Source organism: Mercenaria mercenaria, unplaced genomic scaffold, assembly GCF_021730395.1.
Source record: "Mercenaria mercenaria strain notata unplaced genomic scaffold, MADL_Memer_1 contig_790, whole genome shotgun sequence".
NCBI classification, from domain to species: Eukaryota; Metazoa; Mollusca; class Bivalvia; order Venerida; family Veneridae; genus Mercenaria; species Mercenaria mercenaria.
The window spans coordinates 8867-30703 of NW_026463693.1; the positions used below are offsets into that span (position 1 = coordinate 8867).

At 36.2% G+C, this 21837-nt stretch overlaps 1 protein-coding gene across 1 annotated transcript in view; it reads right to left on the reverse strand.

Annotated features, from left to right (window-relative positions):
* Nucleotides 1-253: 253 nt before the first annotated feature.
* Nucleotides 254-21837, reverse strand: part of LOC128554831 (uncharacterized) — a gene marked incomplete at its 3' end in the record, with an annotated part of 36347 nt that continues 14763 nt past the window's right edge. Inside the window, 3 exon segments of the mRNA XM_053536140.1 lie at nucleotides 254-529; nucleotides 12972-13223; nucleotides 18206-20767. Of these exon segments, the coding sequence (XP_053392115.1) occupies nucleotides 254-529; nucleotides 12972-13223; nucleotides 18206-20767 (3090 nt within the window).

A 21837-nucleotide genomic window follows, 5' to 3' on the forward strand; every position in this document is an offset into this window, starting at 1 on the left:
AAAAACTGATAAATGGAAATGATTCGAAATCTATTTGAGGTAGATATAAATCGGACAGGGTGCATCGCTTATTGTATTAAATTCGATAATCTTATTTCAAATCTTACTCTTGCTTTCATGTAACTGTTCGCTTACATTTTAAACAAAATCATTTTCTTTCATACAAAAGTCTTCTTATTATATCATACTATTTTACATTCTTTCACGCACAAAAAGTGACTATACTCTCTTGAAGTATTAAAACAAATCAAACCTTCTATATTGAGCGACGCAGAGGATGTTTGTCCATCAGCAGCAATAAGGTAGGTGCCTTCGTCTTCGTCTTGAACATCGTCTATCTTTAGTATGTGAACTGGCCCTTCATCAATAAGCTGATATTTTTCCGACGGTGATAAAACCCGACTTTCATGATACCATTTGACGTCTACATTTTCTTTGTTTATTTTACATTGGAAACTGACAGATCCAGATTTGTCTTCAATACATATGTCCGAGAGCCTCTGAAGGAACTCAGTTGGTAATGTTTTGTCTATAAATTAATGCATATCGTGGAATTATAGATGACTAATTTCATTTTATTTGACTTTAAAACTATTCAAAAGTCTTTTCTTGGTTGTAATTGTAATCTTAATTTTGGTTCATAAACAAGAGTTTTCGCTTTGAATTCGACTATTACACAAGAGGCCACAAACGGCACCAAAACCTTAACCTTCTGGTTAGCTATCAAAAAAAAAAAAAAAAAATCTATTACTACTCTCGCACGGTATTTGTAACAATACCGTGTTAAATGTTATTATTGAGAAAAGGGGAATCAGGTAGTGAAACCATTATCCGTGACAAAATAGTTGTACTATTTTTGAATCGTATTGAAAACCCTATTTACCGTGAAGTAAACACTGAATTATCAATAAAGACATAATCGACTTTTCCGATAATGTTTTCGTTATCGTTCTCTATTAATGAATTACATTTCTTCGCAAAAACACTTAAAGGAAATCATTCTTTGTTTTTAGAAATAGCGGAACAGCAACCTTTCCCTGGACTCAAATAGTCAAAGTTCTCATCTAAAGATATACATGAAGAGTGGTGACAATATTTCAATCTAAGAGCGGCCTGACCTTTTCAGTAAATGTGAAACTGACCCTACTGCCCAAATATGTATAATGGCGATTTTATTAATAAATAATTAAATAAATAAAACTAGACATGTACATAGGACACTGGTGCCCCTACTTTTTAAGGTATCTTTAGATACCATAAACTTTTAAACAGTTTCTGTTGTTGTTTTCTTTCTTTCACTAAGTCAAGTACCATCAATCTGGTCAATCTAGTCTGGCTGAGTGAAATCTCTAATAAACAAATTTACAAGCAAGTTTACAATCCTCCAATGTTAAATGTTTACTAACAGACATACTTTACAAGATACTTAACTCAAAGTTTCATGCCATTAATGCATTTTTTTTAAGTCAAGAGCCAAAACTTGTTCTTGCAGACAGAAATACAAAAGTACAAATTCATATGCTGAATAATATTCCAACATGAGTTCATAAATCTATATCAAATATTTTTAAGACAAAAGTGTAAGGCATAAATGTGTAATTTTCACTTATTCAAGGGCCATAATACGTATGTCTGACTGAAATCCCAAACAGGACAGCAGATGCACAACTGCATATGGTATATAAAAACTCCCTAACGTTTTATGACTTTAAGTCAAACACTTTTTTCGATACAAGCAACACAAACTTGTATGACTTATATGAATAGATTGGCTAAATATCTGACTGAATAAATCCTACAATTGAATTAAAAGTTATGGAGCAGAAATATTATGTACTTGGCTTTCAATGGTAACTTTGACCTAGAGCTGATTGATTTTCATGGGTAATGTAAGCAACACAAGCATCACATCACCTGGTTACAGGGAACATGTGTGTGAGTGTCTTTAAAAATGTTTCAAGACATTTAAAAGATAAGGAACAAACATTATTTTACATTAATTTCAATAGTGACCTTGATCTTTGATCACCAAGCATGGGTAATGTATGTGACATATTGTCTTGTCATGCGGAACATTTATTTGTAGTGGCAAAAATCCTTCCGTGCATATAAAAGTTATGTAAACAAATTTTTAATTGACCTGAATAGTGACATTGACCTTTAATTGACAACCATAGATCACGTGTTCCCACATGGTCTCTCCATGAGAAATGTTTGTGTATAGCACTAAGATAATCGGTCGATCCATATAAAAATTATGAAGCGGAAACAATTTTTACCTGCCCATCAATAATGACGATCTATGACCTACAAGCTTAAGTCTTGTTCCTGTATTATCTACATATTGCCCACTATTCAGGTATGACGAACAGATGGACGGACGAACGTTCTAACGAACGGACCTTTTTTGCGATTTTCGTTTGTTATAAAGTACCCAACAAGCGATATAAAGTACCTAATAAGCAGTACGGAATGAATTAAATTTACCGTTTCCCATTGTCCTCTATACCCAACAAAGTTCTCTCGTTTGCTCGGACAGACAGAGGGCATTTCTATAGCCCCCTCTTGTGTTCCGCCATTATAAGGAATAATAACATTTGTTTTTTTTAAATAAAATTTTTTGTACAATCTACATAATTTAACTAGAAATGTGTCACAGACACGGATGTCCCCGCAACATGAGAAAGGTCACAGGCATGATTCTGCTCACTAACAAAAAGGACCTTCGGCCAAGGAAAGTTCATCTTAAAAAAATAAAAATTCTAAGTCCACACAAAAATCCTTACCAGATAGAGATAGGTAAAAAAAATCTCAAAATCGGATGTAACATGTATGTTGTACTACTGAAAAGTGGTCTTGATTTTTCTCTACGACCAGGAATAAAAATATTACAATATAAGCTATTTATAGTAACAACAAAGGGAAGTAATTCTAAAGTAGGGACTGGTTCTTGTGCATGACATTCTGTCTCATGATGGTGGACAATTGAGCCAACTAACATCAAAATCCCTCCATGCATGAAAAAGAAATGCTCAGGACAAAGTCATTTTTGTATGTGATATTTGTCCTTAAACCTAGAGACATGGTTTTGCGCTACCCATGCTGTGTGAAGTTTGCTAACCAAACGACATACGACACACGACATTCGAAAATTTTGAATGTCGTTCAGTACGCGACATACGACATACGACATTCAAAACATTTGAATGTCGTCCAGTGTGCGACATACGAAATACAACATTCGAAACTTTTAAATGTCGTCCATTGCGCGACATACGACATTCGAAAATTTTGAATGTCGTCCTGTGCTCGACATACGACATACGACATTCAAAACATTTGAATGTCGTCCAGGGTGCGACATACGACATTCGAAAATTTTGAATGTCGTCCAGTGGGCGACATACGACATTCGAAAAAAGTTGAATGTCGTGAAAAAACGACATACGGCATTCGAACTTTGACATGGAAAATTTGAATGTCGTTCAGTGCACGACATACTTGAATGTCGTGCAAAAAGCGACAATGGACATAGGACATTCGTACTTTGACAATATATTTGAATGTCGTTCAGAGCGCGCACATACGACATTCGAAAAAAGTTGAATGTCGTAAAAAACATTGGACATACGACATTCGAACTTTGACATGCTAAATTTGAATGTCGTTCAGTGCACGACATACGACATTCGAAAAAAGTTGAATGTCGTGCAAAAAACGACATTGGACATACGACATTCGAACTTTGACATGAAAAATTTGAATGTCGTTCAGTGCACGACATACGACATTCGAAAAAAGTTGAATGTCGTGCAAAAAGCGACATTGGACATACGACATTCGAACTTTGACAAAAAAAATTGAATGTCGTTCAGTGCACGACATACGACATACTACGTTCGAAAAAAGTTGAATGTCGTGCAAAAAACATTGGACATACGACATTCGAACTTTGACATGCAAAATTTGAATGTCGTTTAGTGCACGACATACGACATTCGAAAAAAGATGAATGTCGTGCAAAAAATGACATTGGACATACGAAATTCGAACTTTGACAAAACAATTTGAATGTCGTTCAGTGCGCGACCTACGACATTCGACATTCGAAAAAAGTTAATGTCGTGAGAAAACGACATTGGACATTGGACATTCGAACTTTGACATGCAAAATTTGAATGTCGTTCAGTGCACGACATACGACATTCGGAAAAAGTTGAATGTCGTGCAATAAACGACATTTGACATACGACATTCGGACTTTTACATGAAAAGTTTGAATGTCGTTCAGTGTGCGACATACGACATTCGAAAAAAAATGAATGTCGAAAATTTTGAATGTAGTCCAGTGCACGACATACAACATACGACATTAAAAACATTTGAATTGCGTACAGTGCGTGACATACGACATTCGAAAATTTTGAATGCCGTCCATTGCGCGACATATGACATACGATATTCGAAAAAGAAATGAATTACGTACAAACGGAGAAACAAATTTTATCTTTTTCTGTCACAAACTTTCAGATTTTGTCATTTTCTATCAGTTTTTATTTGCAGTTATTTACCCAAAATTACTTTTTATAAGCACTTTTTTCCTTATTTTACGAGTAAAATTTAAGCAAATGTTCCCGGCGGCGTGCCCGTCGAGGAAGCAAATTATTCTTATATTCAATTAGACAATATTTGTAACTATTTATTGAAATAAATTTTAGTTTCATATCTTACTTTTAACGCTTTTTAGAATAAAATGAAATCGATTAATTTTGTGAAAAAATACGACCAGGATAAGCGTTATACGGTCCCTTTAGAAAGTTTTCAGATCGGACAGACGGACAAAACTTACCTAAAGTTATTTATTTCCATAGAGATGAGTGATATTCACCAAAGCGGTGTACGTAAAAGTCTGAGTTGATGTAAAATACTTGTTTTTAAAAAAATAAGGTTTATTTTCGTGCATTTTTTGGTTTTTGACATCATGGCACCCATGTTTGAGCATTTGTTTTAAATATTATATTTTTTATGTTTGATATTATTTTCAAACAATACGTTTTGAAATATATAGCAACAAGGGGACAAAAGAAAATTTACATGTATGTACCTGAATAAAATACTTATTTATGAAACTTTAAGAGAATCAATATTAAAGATAAATTATTTATTGTTGATATGCCGTTTTTAAAACACAATATGACCTTCAATATCGTATAGATGCTTAAATATTTGATTATATTGAGAACATTAAAACATGGATCTAATTACATTAGACTTCGTCGCTGAATCAAACAATGAAATTTAATATAAAGGAGCAAATAAAATTCATGTCATCTTCAGAAATTTTAGTTTACATATCTATACTGAATAACCATTATGGCAAAAAATAATATACACTGAGAATATTCTGCGTAAGACCTGAAAATAAGAAATCACTTATAACATTTTTACTTATACATATTATTGTCAGAAAAACAAAAACAAAGTCGTTACCTGAAACGATAGCTGTTCCGCTTTAGTCCCTTTCTATGAGGGACAATTATTATATAAGCTATACACAGTTCGATCCGTCCGGCAACATTAATAAAACAACGAACGTCGCAATACCCGACTATTTCCTGGCATCGTGCCAGTTTAATACTTATCAAATAATATTCAAAGCAAAATGTAAAAGTTCGAATGTCGTAAATTACAAGTCGCATGTTGCAAAACATTAAAGTTTTATTTCGAATGTCGTATGTCGCTTAATGACATTCAAGTTGTGTTGTTTTTGTTTTTGTTTTTTTTTTTTTTTATTTTTTGCAAAAGCTTTAATGTCGTATGTCGAACGTCGTTGGTCCATACAACAAGTAACAAGTGCAAAACATTCAATGATAAAAGTTTCTGTACTATAGGTCCAAACTTTGAATGTTGTATGTCACGCACTGAACGACATTCAAAGGTTTTGAATGTCGTATGTTGTATGTTGCGTACTGAACGACATTCAAATTTTATTTGTCAAAAGTTCGAATTTCGTATGTCGTTTGTTGCACGACATTCATTTTCTTCGAATATCGTATATCGTATGTCGTTTGTTGCACGACATTCAAAACTTTTGAATGTCGTATGTCGTATGTCGCGCACTGGACGACATTCAAATTTTGCATGTCAAAGTTCGAATGTCGTATGTCGTATGTCGCGCACTGAACGACATTCAATATTTTTGTAAAAGTTCGAATATCGTATGTCCAATGTCGTTTTTTGTACGACATTCAACTTTTTTCGTATGTCGTATGTCGCGCACTGGACGATATTCAAAATTTTCGAATGTCGTATGTCGCACCCTGCACGACATGCAATCGTTTTGAATGTCGTATGTCGAGCACAGGACGACATTCAACATTTTCAAATGTCGTATGTCGTATGTCGGGCCCTGGACGACATTCAAAGGTTTTCATGTCAAAGTTCGAATGTCGTCTGTCCAATGTCGTTTTTTTTCACGACATTCAACTTTTTACGAATGTCGTATGTCATATGTCGCGTACTGAACGACATTCAATTTTTTTGTCAAAGTTCGAATGTCCTATGTCGCGCACTGGACGACATTCAAAATTTTTGAATGACGTATGTCGTATGTCGCGCACTGGACGACATTCAAATTTTGCATCTCAAAGTTCGAATATCGTTTGTCCAATGTCGTTTTTTGCACAACATTCAACTTTCTTCGAATGTCGTATGTCGTTAGTCGCGCACTGGACGACAATAAAAATTTTCGAATGTCGTTTGTCGCCCCCTGGACGACATTCAAATGTTTTGAATGTCGTATGTCGTATGTCGCGTACTGAACGACATTCATAATTTTCGAATGTCTTATGTCGTATGTCGTTTGTTTAGCCACATCACACATAATATTATAATTTGTGTTAAATTATTTTAAAATGGGACCATACATGTCAAAGTTATGGACCGGACACGTAGACCACATTATCAGTATATATGAAAGGCAAATTGGCTGAGTTCAACCAAGGACTGCGGCCTTGACCTTAGACCAAGGGACCTGGTTGTTGTGTATGACACATTGTCTATCCATGTTCATTATTTGTGTAAAATTATTTTGAAATGAGAGTATACATGTCAAAGTTATGGACCGGACACGAAGACCACATTATCAGTTTATATGTAGCGCAAATTGGCTAAGTTCAACCAAGGACTGTGGCCTTGACCTTAGACCAAGTGACCTGATTGTTGCGTATGAATCATTGTCTATCCATGCTTATCATTTGTGTGAAATTATTCTGAAATCGGACCAAGCATTTCAAAGTTATGGCCCGGACACGAACACCACTCTCAGAGAGGCCTATATGGGTGTTATTGTTGTATATTGGATGAGTATGAAACATGTCACTATCAATGCCCCTGAAGCGTGCCCACGAATGCTGCGGTCGCCTGTGCAAAAAAGTCACACCAGGGTCATGAACGCGATATACCATCCCAATATTGATGACATGTGTGCCACATTATTTTCAAAGCCCTTGATAAATGGCAGATTAATGGAGAAGACAAGAAACACTAAGACTTCTAAGTGTGATCTGGACCTTGGAGCTAGGGGTCTGGGTCTTGCGCTTGGCACGTAATCTCAATATAGAGAACATTTACGCCAAAATGCCTCCGTATGTGTTATACCCTACCCCTAGGTATTCTATAAGAACCATGGTCGTGAACGGGAAAATATACTAACCCATTTCAATCGCGTATTTCATACCTAAAACACGCAGTTCAGTAAATGTGTACTATTGATATTAAACAAGCGGTAATTTATCTTCCGTTGTGTACCGGTCACTTTTCTTCAATACTTCTTATCTTAGAAAAACAACGTGTAGTTTACAGTTTTTTCAAAGTTCACAAAAAACTTGCTCGAACTTCCCTGGTGAAGTTCCGTTCTAGATTACAAACACACTCTGATTGGCTGATGTGAAGATGTATGTCAGTCGTCATTTTACTACACGTGTACGCTAAAATGTTTATATGCAGCATAAATGTACAAAATGAATTGAATAAACAGAATAGATGTATACCAATGTATGATTTCAAGTTCAAAATCATATACAAGATGAATTCCATTCATCATTTCGAGTCTTATCGTAAAACTGTGAATATATTGCATTCTGTTTTTGTTTGTTTACATTTCGTTTAACATGTGCACACTGCCGTGACCTCTAGATCGGATGTTCATTAGGGGAGTTCACGCAATTTTTTTCTGTAACGTTGACTAAAGCATAAAATATATGGAGCATCTCTGCAATATGGAATATTGAGACAATGTGACTGGTGCACGATGGAAGATAAATTATCGCTTGTTTAATATCAATAGTACACATTTACTGAACTGCGTGTTTTAGGTATGAAATACGCGATTGAAATGGGTTAGTATATTTTCCCGTTCATGACCATGGTTCTTATAGAATACCTAGGGGTAGGGTATAACACGTACGGAGGCATTTTCTTTCTGATCTGGTGCCAGTGGTCTCATTATTGTAAACATTTATGCCAAGTTACTTTAAAATCCCTTTTTGGATGGTGGAGTTATGGACCGGACACGAAACAGACCTTGTTAACCTTTGTCCTCTAAGTGTAACAGTGACTTAGGAGCTCGGGGTTTGAGTCCTGCGCATGACATGTCTCATTATGGTGAAAAATTTATGCCAAAATATTCTAAAATCCCTTCATGAATTTACACGGACGCACAACGCACTGACGGACATTGCGATTTTGATATGCATACCTTCGGGAGCATGAAAATAACAAAGCAAAAAAGGGGAATTTGGGGAGGGAGGAAGGGGAAGGTACGGGATAATATAATACAAAGTCAAAACCCGCAAGAAAAAAGTATCTGGTGTCGGGGGCAGGGTTCATGCTGGGAACTTAACGCCGGTGCTAATCAAAAGAAATTAAAACCACTGCTTCTATTTATTTATAAAATTGGAGCAGAAATGTTTGGTGTGTTAGGGTGGTGGGATAGTAACAGAAATTATTAAGATACACAAGGTGCAATGTAAGACGGCTGTGACGGAATAGACAGACACAATATCAGGAAACACAGGGAACTAAACCTTTATAAAACATATTTGGGGGAAGAAAGAGGTTGTATGTGAGTGCGGTTGGTGTTGGTGAAGGACTGAATGATGATGACAGGGGACAGATAACATGACACTAGGAGATAATATATAAATAAATGTAAAAAGCTGAAAGTCAAAACAAATTGCTTTTTAGCATTGAGATAAAAGCAAGAACAGCATTTCTATACTCCCCCTTTCCATATCACGGCAGATAATAATAAAGTATGTTCAAGAGAGAGAAATAATTTGTGTTTAAAATGGCTTAACACAAGAAACGGACATTATTTTTTAGAACGGAAGAGTTAAGGAACCTATTTGATAGGTATCACCATATGGCAAATAAGTGTGTGAAGTTTTACATGTATCACAACAGCAGTCTTAAATTATCGTGTGGCGTCTGTTAAATGGCTTCCCGTTATCTGACTAAGCGTTGTTATATTTCTGGTCCTCTTTAACTGTAAGAGAATTTTGCATAAGCCAGTGCTTTGGGTGTTGCACATTTCATTTTCCCTCATTATCAGACGCACTCAAACCTTGCCTGCTAATATGTTGCTTGGTTGCGTTCTATGCTTCCAGATGATTTCTTGCAGATTTTTTTATTCACATCTGATGTGTAGTCATTGAGAAACTACCTTGCTAACAATCGCAAACAGAATATTGTTGAAAAACTAAAATTATTACTAAAAGCAAGATGAGCCATTTCTTAACAAGAAGGCCCTGTATCTCACCTGATCAAGATCTAAACCCTGATAACAGAGTATCAAATTAGGTAAAACTTTCATAGAGACAAACATTTTGACCCTGTTTTAGATAAATCAGGTAGATACTTAAACAAGTTTTACATTTATTTGGTCTGGTGGCACATATTTTTACCTCCGGTACCCCACTTTTGAACTTGACCCAGATTCCGTACAGAGAAATATTCTGATAAAAATTTGTGATGATCAAGCTGAATTAGTGGCCTCTACATTGTAAGCAAGTTTTTTATCATTTTACCTAGTGAGCACGTTTGCCAGTTATAAATGTTGTCCTAGATTTTAACAGACAAACATTCGAACGAAGTTTCATAAAGATCAGGTATAAAATGTGGCCGTATATTAAGATATATTACGATTAAGTAGAAATTGTGGCTTCTAGAGTGTTAACAAGGTCTTTACGGGATTTGACCTAATGTCCTAGTTTCTGATCACAAGTTACCCAGTTTTGAACCTGGCCTGCACTTCACAGAGACAAACATTCTGACAATGATTTAAATATATCAAACGAAAGATGTGGCTTCTATAGTTTTAACAAGTATATTTATATGATTTTGTACAACAAAAGGGCCACGAAGGCCCTAGATCGCTCACCTAAATAAAAAAATGGTAGAGGGTCTGATTAGAAGAAATTTTAAAGTATATTTCACAGAAAAAAAACATTATGACTGTGTTAAATAGTTGATCATAAACCTAGATTATATCAATGATCTATCCTAGTGTCCTAGTTCTTCAACCAAGTTAGAACTTGTCTTAGATTTTAAACTGACATACATTGTGACCAAGCATCTTGGAGATCAATTAAAGCATCCGGCCTCTAGGATATTAAGAAGGTTCTATTGTGTTACCTGGTGGCCTAGTTTAAGACCTCAGATATTCAAGTTTTGAACTTGACATGGATTTTATTGAGACAAACATTCTGACGGTGATTTATTATGATCAAGTAGATAATATAGCCGCTATATTTCTAAAAACGTGTTTCTTTGATTAGGCTTAGTCATCCTATGGTGGCTTATTTCTGCCATTACGTGTGTTCGTGTCGGCTAGGCGAAATGGCGAAGTAACGAAAATACGAAAGGTCGAAATAATGCTATTTGTCGTGTGTTCGCCTGTCGACTTTCGAATCTAATACACGAAGTAATGAAACATTGAAGGCGAAATAACGAAATTCCAGAGGCGAATACACGAACTTTTTTATTAATCACGTTTCGATTCGACGGGTATTAAAACTTCGTTATTTCGCCTTCAATGTTTCGTTACTTCGTGTATTTGCTTCGGAAGGCGAAAGGCGAACACACAAAAATTGAACTGTTTACGACCTTTCGTTACTTAGACCCGCCGACACGAACACACGACAAATGTTTCGTGTAAGGTCTGCCTTAAAACACTATAATAATGGCGCAAAATGGGGCGTAATGTATAGATGAATTTTATACCAGAGCAGAAAAACTTGAAGAGTTTTATGTTTTATTGCATATGAAATATTTTCTATCATAAATTGAGAAGATCTTTTGTATAAATTGTAAAATACATTATCTAGATATCATTCAAAGTTCAGGTCGTCGTTATCATATGGCCTGTGAGACAGTAAGCTTTATGTACGTTCAAATTTGATACTAGTGATAAAATATCTACACAATGACATCTTTTATGGAATATAGATCATTATCTTTCGTTTTCGGACAAATATCATTTCATAAATGGTAAAAATTTAGATAGCATATTCATTTCAGTAGCATATGCGTAATTGTTATGCTCATGCCTACCAGAAGGCGAATACACGAAAATACGAAACTGCACATTTGTCGTGTGTTCGTGTCGGCGGGTCGAAGTAACGAAAGATCGAACACTGCTTATTTCTCGTGTGCTCGCCTTTCGACCTTCGATGCGAATACACGAAGACACGACAAAATTAGGGCGACAACACATAGTTTTGTTACCCGCCGACACAAAAAGTGATTAATACAAAAATTCGTGTGTTCGCCTCTGAACACGACAAATAATCATTATTTCGACCTTTCGTGTTTTCATGTGTTCGACAATTCGACCCACCAACACGAGCAAATATGTATTATGTCGACCTTTCGTGTTTTCGATACTTCGACATTCCGCGTAGCCGACACAAACACACGAAATGGCAGAAATCAGCCACCGTAGTCATCCAGTTTTGAACTCGACTTCAATTTTATAGAGACAAATGATCTGGCCAACCTTTATCAAATCAAGTAGAAAATGTGGCTTCTAGAATGTAAGGAAGGTTTTTCTATGATCTGGTCTGGTGACCTTGTTGAAAACCTACGGTAACACAGTTTTAAATACAAGAGGTGTTTTTGAGAAAAGCGCATGCCTCCTTTAACTGCTTAATCATCTGTCTGTGTATACTGTTTATGACCTGTTGGTATTCACATGTTGGCCTTCAATACTGACATTGACCTTTGACCGACAACCATGGGTCATTTGCTCGGCACATAGTCTAATCACTGGGAAAATTTCGTTTAGAAATAAAAAATAAATAATGCATATAACAGTTATTTAGTGGGAACAAAAGTTTTTTTTCCTTGACTTCGAACATTGACCAAGACCTTTAACCGCAAACCGTACGTCCCGTTTTGACATAATGTACAAAGTTATGAAGTGGAAACAAGTCTTACTTGACATTCAATAGTGATGTTGACCTATGACCTACAAAAATAAGTCATATACTTGCATTATCTGCATATTACCTTCTATTCTCTTACCTAGTTTTACGAACCTAGCTTGAATTCTTTTTAGTAACTGCAGGATCCTGATTTGCGTTCGGACAGACGAACGTATGAACGATGGACATTCATATAGCCCCTCTGATTGTCTACTGGTAGGGATTAATAACTCATGAATATTATGGACACTTGTTCATTTATCATCTTCATAGTTCATAGTTTATAGTATTAAACCCTCATAGTTCTTGAGCAGTTAGATACCAGTTACAAAGACAAATGTGATTTTCAGGACTTCAGAAATATACCGTAATTTGACAAAATAATCAGACACTGACTCGTGTATTGTCCATTCAAAGGATTATCTAGTAAAATGCTGAAATACAGTCCTACAAGATATGGAATAAAGATTATAGAAACATTTTTACCTTCGACTTTGACAGTACATGTTGTGTCACAGTCTCCAAAGACACATTTATATATACCGGCATCTGTATGGGTAACCTTTTCAACAATCAATCGGTGTACATGCTTTTCCACGTTTATCCTCCGCAACCCATCGGAAATTTCTACATTATCTTTCATCCATTTTACTTTAATTTCTGGCTTTGATAGTTCACATTCCAAAACCAGTCTATCATTTTCCTTAACTGTAAGGTCCAGTAATGGCTGACTAAAGACTGAAATAGAAATGTTTTGTAATCGTATTATTGAATGTTGAATCCTGTCAGGAATAAATTCATACTCATATGCAATCCCGCAGAAACAATTTCTAGAATATTCGCAGTACTGGCCGGTGGCGGAATGGCGAAGTGTTATGGTCCAAAGGCTCGTAAACTTTTATTAAAAGAAACAAGACCAAAAGAAGTTTATAAATTTCGTAAAAAAATTACGTATCCTGCATGAAAACCAATTTTTCAGTGTCAACGCGGTATATATATTTTTTACTGTTCCATTACAGTAACTATCTGATAGTCAATAAGCGTCCATATGTTTAACAATATCAGCAATAAAGAGTTCATTAAAAAGGCGTCAAGGTCAAACCTGATATCTAAGGTCTATGGTGGCTAATTTCTGGGCAAAAACACGACAACACAAAAACTCGACAAAAACCATATTTGTCAAGTATTCGTGTTTTCGTATTGTCGTGTCGGCGGTGCGAAAACACGACAATTTTTACACGAAAACTCGATGTTTAAAGGCACCGACACGACACATTTATCTATCGAGCTTTTGTGTTGGCGGGTATACATATGTCGTGTCGGTGCCCTTTATTTGTCATGTTTTCGTGACGGCGGGGCGAAATCACGACGACACGAAAACTCGACAAATTAGGTATTTTTCGTGTTTCCGTGTTGTCGTGTTTTAGCCCCGCCGACATGACAACATGAAAACACGATAAATACATTATTCGTAATTTCGGTTTTGCGCCCCGCTGACACGAATACACGAACATGTTTTTAAAGAACTATCTTACTTCTACCAAAATATTGGACGAAAAACATATGAATAGTGATACTTTATTTAAGTAATTTTCGTGTGAATGAGATGACCCCCTGTTTACATCGTTGGCATGGCGGGAGAAATTCGTTTGATAAAACTTTTCTCAATACACATAAAATGTAGCAAATTTTGTCAAAATGTCTAATAAAATACTGTAAATGCAGTGAAAAAATATCAATTTTGAAAAAATAATCACTTCCTGGATTTGTTTATAAACAAATTACATGACTGACCAATCAGAACGTACAGACGTTACCTTATTCCCAGGTATACACTTACCTCATTCCCAGTAAATTCCCTGTACTATTTTGAACTGGTGGTCTCTGACCCATTCCTTTGCCAAAATAGTTTGGTTGGTTGCAACTAAGACGAGTAGAGGTCACTATGGGGGTTGGGGCTAGGGGAGGGGGGATGGCAGGGTCATCGGCCCCGGCCCGGGACCCGAGACTGTACAAATAGAAAAATAATTACGTATATGCGCGGCCCTCAATAAAATTAACTTATTCACACAAAATACCCAACCCCAGTACCTCAAAATTTGGACTCAAAAATGCAGCAATGGCCATCATTTTATAAATATATTTCAAACATTTAATGCCAGGAACGCCCTGACCAACCTAACATTAGGGGTTACCCTCTCCGTACCTAACCCCACTCGTCCCGCCGATGCCGCCTTCATTCTTAAACTGTTGCAGCTCCCCGCACCCCAATGAAATATTTCTAGAACCTGGTCAGTTATACATATACTTCGTATGACTCTATATATTTTATAAGAGATGTCTGAAAAGAATTTGGCGTGTTTTCTTGTTGTCGTGTTTTCGTATCGGCGGGGCGAAAAATAATGTATGTTTTCGTGTCGGCGGGGCGAAAACACGACAACACGAAAACACAAAATAAAACCTAATTTGTCGAGTTTTCGTGTTGTCGTATTTTCGCCCTGCCGACAGGAAAACACAAAAACATGACAAATAAAGGGCGCCGACACGACATTTTTATACCCGCCAGCACGAATCCTCGACAGATAAATCTGTTGTATCGGTGCTTTTTGAACGTCGAGTTTTCGCGTAAAATTTGTCGTGTTTTCGTCTTTTCGCCCCGCCGACACGATAACACGAATACTTGAAGAATTTGGTTTTTGTCGAGTTTTCGTGTTTTGTGTTGTCGTGTTTTCGCCGCGCCATCGCAAAATTGACGAAATTAGCCACCTTATATGTCACAGGTCAAATTTGTGTAAAAGTCTGCAAACGGCATATTTGAAATTGTTAGGATAGTTTATATTCGGGCGACAAATCTATGCATACCATGTTTACTTTTTCTCTGTCCAAAAATATAATTTAATATGTCATTACAAATCAATAATGTTTATTAATTCTAATGCTTTATGTCAGGTAATGTCAGCAGTGTAGATCTAATCCTAAAGCAGGACAAAATTAATATCAAAGAACATTTTTGTACAAAAACAAAGCAATAAAGTTTCCTTTTAAAAAGGAAAGGCTTGGTTGGTTTTGGCATAGTCTACATAGCTGGACAAGTGTGTGTGTGTGTGAGGGAGGGGGGGGGGGGGGGTCATTACATAAGATTTTATGCAAAACATGATTGCGATTTTCTACTACTGTTCCGATGGGAACGCCAGTCTTAACTTTAGAGGCAAGGGTACTGAACAATTCTTGGCGTTTTGGGTTTTGCACTACTGATGTCCAACCTCCATATAAAATTTTAAGACTCTGGCACAAAGCGTTCTAGTTATTGGGCGGAAACCAATTTCCTTTACTAGGCCCCTGTGACTTCGACCCAGTGACCGCAAAAACAATAGGGGTTTTCTACTCAATGAGACCAATTATTCTTTGAAGTTTGAAGACTATGGGGTTAAATGGTTCTATAGTTACCAGGCTCAAAGGTTATGGTCTATGAACGCTCTTCTCCGCCATTTTTTCTAAGGGTATGGTCTATTACTTACAAAAGGGTGCACGTACGAAAAACAACCCAGAAAAGCAACCCAGATTTGCCGTGGCATTCACCAGTAAGTACAATACGAACACAGAAATATAAACACTGATATACAAAATACGGTGGTATTGTGGAAAAAAATTGGTTTAATATACCTTGCAGAGCTACTTCCTTAACTTGTTTTAATAACACCCCTACAACAAAAATCGAACCAGCCATAATAGTCCTGTCAAATATTGGCGGCAAAATGTCTTTTGAGACACCTTTTGGCAGGTTACATCCTTTCAGGGGGGTGTTCTCTAACAAATTTCACAACTGCCCGTTAAATCTTTTTAACAATTACTACAATGGATAAATGTAAACTCAATCATGAATAATGTAAACGTCAAAATTGAGAAGTTGTCAGTTTATCGTACAGGCTTACGTTTTATAGTTATATTCATATTGCTGTACACCCCCATTTTAATAACAGACAAACAAAAGAGCAACTGCAATCGGAAAACTTCCAATATTTTCGCATTGGGCAGCTTACGTCACAGGTCACTTGTTGCTGCAACCAATCACTGAATTCGTAACATATTGATCTCGGTTTGCGGCAGCCTTCCGGCTTTTCGTATCATACTAACACACACTTGGGTACCAAAAAACCCCAAAAACAACACACAAGCCAAAAATAGCTTTCAGTCAATATAATTCTATTGTTTAAAAATACTGTTTGCCGTCGTTATTCGTTTTAATGTATGTATGCACTGCTATGTCAGTGACGAAGAATCATCAAAAATGAGTAAAAGGTATCACTTATACTTTTGGACATAAATACATTAAAACAAAAAACGAGCAGTTATTAATAATGACAAATAATTTCAAACAGTAAAGATATATCACAAAAAAAGTGATACTTTTGCGATGTCTTACCCGATGATCGAAAACGACAAGACATTTTGAACAAAGAAATATAATAAAAGCAGTAGCATACCCTTTGGAATTTTACCAGAAAACTAACTTTGACCAGATTTTCAGAGCTGACCTTGACTTTTGAAATAGGATATGAAATCATCTTTCTAAGAACCAAGCTCTTTTAGCCACAGTTAAGCTTTCGTTTTATGAAATATATTAAGGATATTTCAGTTGTTTTTTTCATGAATATGGGTTTTATTTCAGGGTTATTTTACTGTATTTTATAAAGATGATCCATGCTGTTTTCAACTAAAAACGCCATTAGATTACATTTAGGACATGCGGCAACAATAACAGCATCTTATTTATTCTAACTTTCAAAATGACATATTTCAGCATCAACGCACACATTTTCTTATCAAAAGAATTTAATTGAACCAGTACTGCAAAACTCATAGTTCCCGATACATTTGATATATGGGTGTTGTTTTCTTTTCTGGCAGTGAAACGGTTGTCGAATACTGTCCGAAAATCAATTGTTTTGTACTCGTATAAAACCCGTACAAAATGAATTGTATGCCGGTTCCTAATTTTGACTTTTGCAAATTATTAGGGAAATAGTTTGCTTTAATATTCATGTGTTGTTCTTGTTTTTTTTAAAATAAGTCACTGACATAGAATACTGAGTGTTCAAAAAAAAACAAGATAAAAAAACAGGGAAAATAAGGAAAATACAAATACTCTTTACTGCAGATAGAAATTATGTTTAACTGCGGTGAAAAAATACACATGAAAATATGCATTTAATGCATGGCCGATTGGTTAAGGGGTTAAGGTCGCTGACTTAAAACCGCTTGCCCCTCATCTATGTCGGTTAGAGCCTCGGTCGGGGCGTAGAATTCTTCATGCGAGGAAACCATCCAGCTGGCTTACGGAAGGTCCGTGGTTCTGCCTAGGTGCACAGAGGGGCACCTGGGGTCTTCCTCCATCATCAAAGCTGAAAAGTCTCAATATTACCTAAAACTGTGTCGGTGCGATGTTAACCCCAACAAAATAAATAAATATTGATATCAATGTTTCCCAATAATTCATTAGAAAGCATAATTACACTAGTCATTACACCACAATACATTTTAAGGTCGAGTAATTCTTATTGTTATACAACATGTTCCAGAGGTGGTGTATTTGTCACGGTTTTATTCATCCATACATGTTACAGCATTATGGCTATACAATCAATTGACATGAAGTAACCATTTAAACGAATATAAGATAAATAGATCATTATTTGTTGGAAAAAGTAAGTTGATTATACCTGGGTGCTCGTTCATCAATATTCCAGTTTGTTCGTCGTTGATGTTTCGAAATTCATCCCATTCAATTGTAACCGATGGACATTTCTTTATTGATTTGACCAGAACGTCTAATGTTGCATTGTTTTCGGGCCTATATTTCCATTTTAGGAGCATCTGAAATATCCTATTGGCCACCCCTTCATTCTCGAGTTCGATATGATCTATTTCAACTTGTGTTATGCCAAGTTCTGTTCCTAAACATTGCCACCCTTTACCAATTGCAGAAGCCAGACGACTTAGATGTTTCTGTGACAATTTCTTTTTTGAATATACAACTGCAATTCTTTCGTCTTGAAACCATTCTGCCTTTGCTTTTCTACCACTCCCGTCTTTGTGGGTATGATTGTCGGGACAGAACGGGGAATCTTCTTTTAGTAAGAGACAAATGTCACTAATGTTATAGCTACCATTAAGCTTGTGTATTTTGTGGTTACATCTGTATTTTTGCGAAAACGGCTTGACATTGTCGTTCATCTGTGACTTTAATTTTCTGAATTCATGTATAACAATTGCTTCAGTGAATCGTCTAAATCTGTCTGGTACTTGCCTACCAATCGCGTTTACACTTAGTCTTACTATCCATAATTCTATACCAGAATGTTTCATTTCTGCTATGCCTGCAAGACCTTCTTCGAGTTTGAAAATAGCAAGATTCTTAAACAGCATATATTTGTTTCCAAACTTAAGGATAGCCCATTTTCCTAGTGCCGCACTTATCAATCTGTGGAAAAGCATTTGTACAATTGATGTCTGTTCAAACTGCATAAAATATCGAATCTTTGTTCGCGGCTTTTTCCTAAGAAAATCTTCCATAACTTCAGTCAGGCAATTGTCTTTAAGGAGACTTGGAACAATGAACCAATCTTGCTCTTTAATAGTTCCGCTTATCATGTCATACTCTATTACTTGTGATATTATGTAATGCTTCTTGAGATAACCTAGAAGAACCGTCTTGTGTTTCATGAAGTTTTCGTTATTATGACTCCAAACCTTGTTTATCAACTCATCAAATAACTTAGCTTCTTTTTTCAGAATACACCATAAAGGACGTATGGAAATGTCGTTCAGGCGAAATCGCTCGGGTGTGATAATACATTTGAACGCATCTACAAGAAAGCCAGGATCTAGGACGACATGCTCTGACAAAGGTTCTTCGTCAAAATAGAATAATGTTCCTTTCTCATGATGATATTGTAGAAAAAGTTTTACTTGTTGCTCCTCTTTCAATGGATACTCATTATCGGCATCAATTTTCATAACGTCGTGGAAAGTAATAACGTTTTTTTGCCTGTGTTGGTTTAATTTCTTTTCGAGTTGTATCCACCGAGCAGGGATTTCTACAGTTTGCACCAGTTCACTGCCTTTCTGTATTAGATACTGAAGAAGATTTGATATTTCAGTGTCAGACAAATCGTGATTATCAACAGCAAAGTCTTCAGGTTGAATATGGTCAATCATGTCTGTGTCTTCGAAAATACTTCTTATCTGGTCGAAGTACTGTTGCGCCTCCTTGTTATGTTGAATTTGGTCTTTGTGTGTCCCGACAAGAACAACTGGAGGTCCAGGTCCAACAAATGCATGAATCGATTCAATCCAAAACTTTATGAAATATTCCATATTTTTCTCACCGCTTTCGGCGGGAAATTCATCATCAATGACAATCTTATCAAGAGGGGATGATAAATTAACTACAAGAAGATACAAAGCCTTTCTGCTGTGAAACAAAGTATGCGTTGCATAAAAGATGTACTGGCCACCAAAGTCCCACATGTCAAAAGACAGCTCTACATCATCTTTGTCTTTGTCAACTCTGCTAGAAAATGTTGTAAAATCTTCACTCGAAATAGAGGGGCGTTGTGTTGTGTTTACAACCTGTTGTTGCGTATTCGTGGACAAAGACCTGTCATCAATTGGCTCTTGAGATGCTGTAGGAGCGTTTATGATCTGCTTCTCTGTAGGCTCTTGAGATGCTGTAGGAGTGCTTATGATCTGCTTCTCTGTAGGCTCTTGAGATGCTGTAGGAGTACTTATGATCTGCTTCTCTGTAGGCTCTTGAGATGTTGTAGGAGTGCTTATGATCTGCTTCTCTGTAGGCTCTTGAGATGTTGTTGGAAACTGAATTTGCCGCAGTGAATGTGTATGGTCTTCTACGATTGCTGAAACAAACTGATTGCTTTGTTTTTTCGCAGCTGCGGTACGTTCAACTCTTTCACTCAATTTCCCAGTATCAAATGAACGTGCAACTGTAGCTAATCTACCAAAAAAGTCCTTGTTTTCATCTTCCACTAGTTCCAATCTTCCCCCTTTCATCATTCTACATTTAAACCTTCTGATTTCTATGCCATTTGTAGTTATAACCCCTTCACAGTTTTGACCCATCAAGCGCCGTGCTAATGAGGTTTTGCCTTGGGAGAAGTTTCCAATGATATTTACTCGTATACTGCTCTCTCTCTCTATTCCAGTTCTAATGGCTTTTTTATAAAGGTACAGTTTCAGGGGGTCAAAAATGATTTCGTCTGGAGCTAAACATGGTAATCATAAAAGTGATACACTAATTATTATTATATACACTATATACACTAATTATATAACTAATGCACAAAACCAATCTGAAGCCAGATAAGCATTTAATATGTCAGCACATAGGTGTGATATAATAATTGTATACATACCTTTATTACAAACATTTAATCTTATGTTATATATCTTATACAAAGTAATGAAAGTGGCATTCAGGTATTAAGAGCCATTTGAGAAAGTATGATGGTATTTTCCAACCCTGTTGGTTCATGGAATTTATTCAACGTTTACATTAATTCCGCTTAAGCCAGTGCTAGGTTGCGCTATGGGTGAATCTTATTATATTACCTCTCATAAACAGGTTCAGTCAACCGAGTCTGCTAAAAATCTGCATTTAGTCCAAATCTGTTACACTAGATACCTCTCCTGACGTTCTGTCTACAGAGTTTGTTTGTTTGTAAGTCAATTTATTTATAGTCGCCGCCTGTAATCCGTATGGGTGACTCCTCCAGAAGCCAATTAGTAATGTGAGTATGAAAATAGTGTAAGATACAATAGATTTAAAAGCTTCCCCGGTCCTTTAAAAAGGTCAGGTGTAATGCACCCTTACAAGGGACTCTTATCCAAATGATAGTAACTTTTATTTGGAGGAGTGGGGGCCCAATCTCATGACCCGTGGTTTCTTGGTCAGACAATGTAACCATTGGATCATTGCATCCGCTTTATCCACAGAGTAACAAGCAACGGCTATTACAAATTGGCGTAATTGATAAACATCAATGTCTCAGGCATTATATCTTACACAATGATGATTTAATGGCGAAAAGGAAAATATTTTTAATAACGAATTTATTCTTGCGCTTGTTTAATTTTGTGTACTAATGCGCAATATGTCATTGTCATAAGGACTTCGATCTTTGCGTCTAAGAGATCTGACAAATTGCATTATCTGATAAATTGTATTAACAAAAAGTTAAATAATTCCAACTGTTCACAACCTAAATTGTCTTCTGTCACGATTTATTATTATATCCTTTAAATGCTTTATTTACCTCCCATAATGAAATTAATC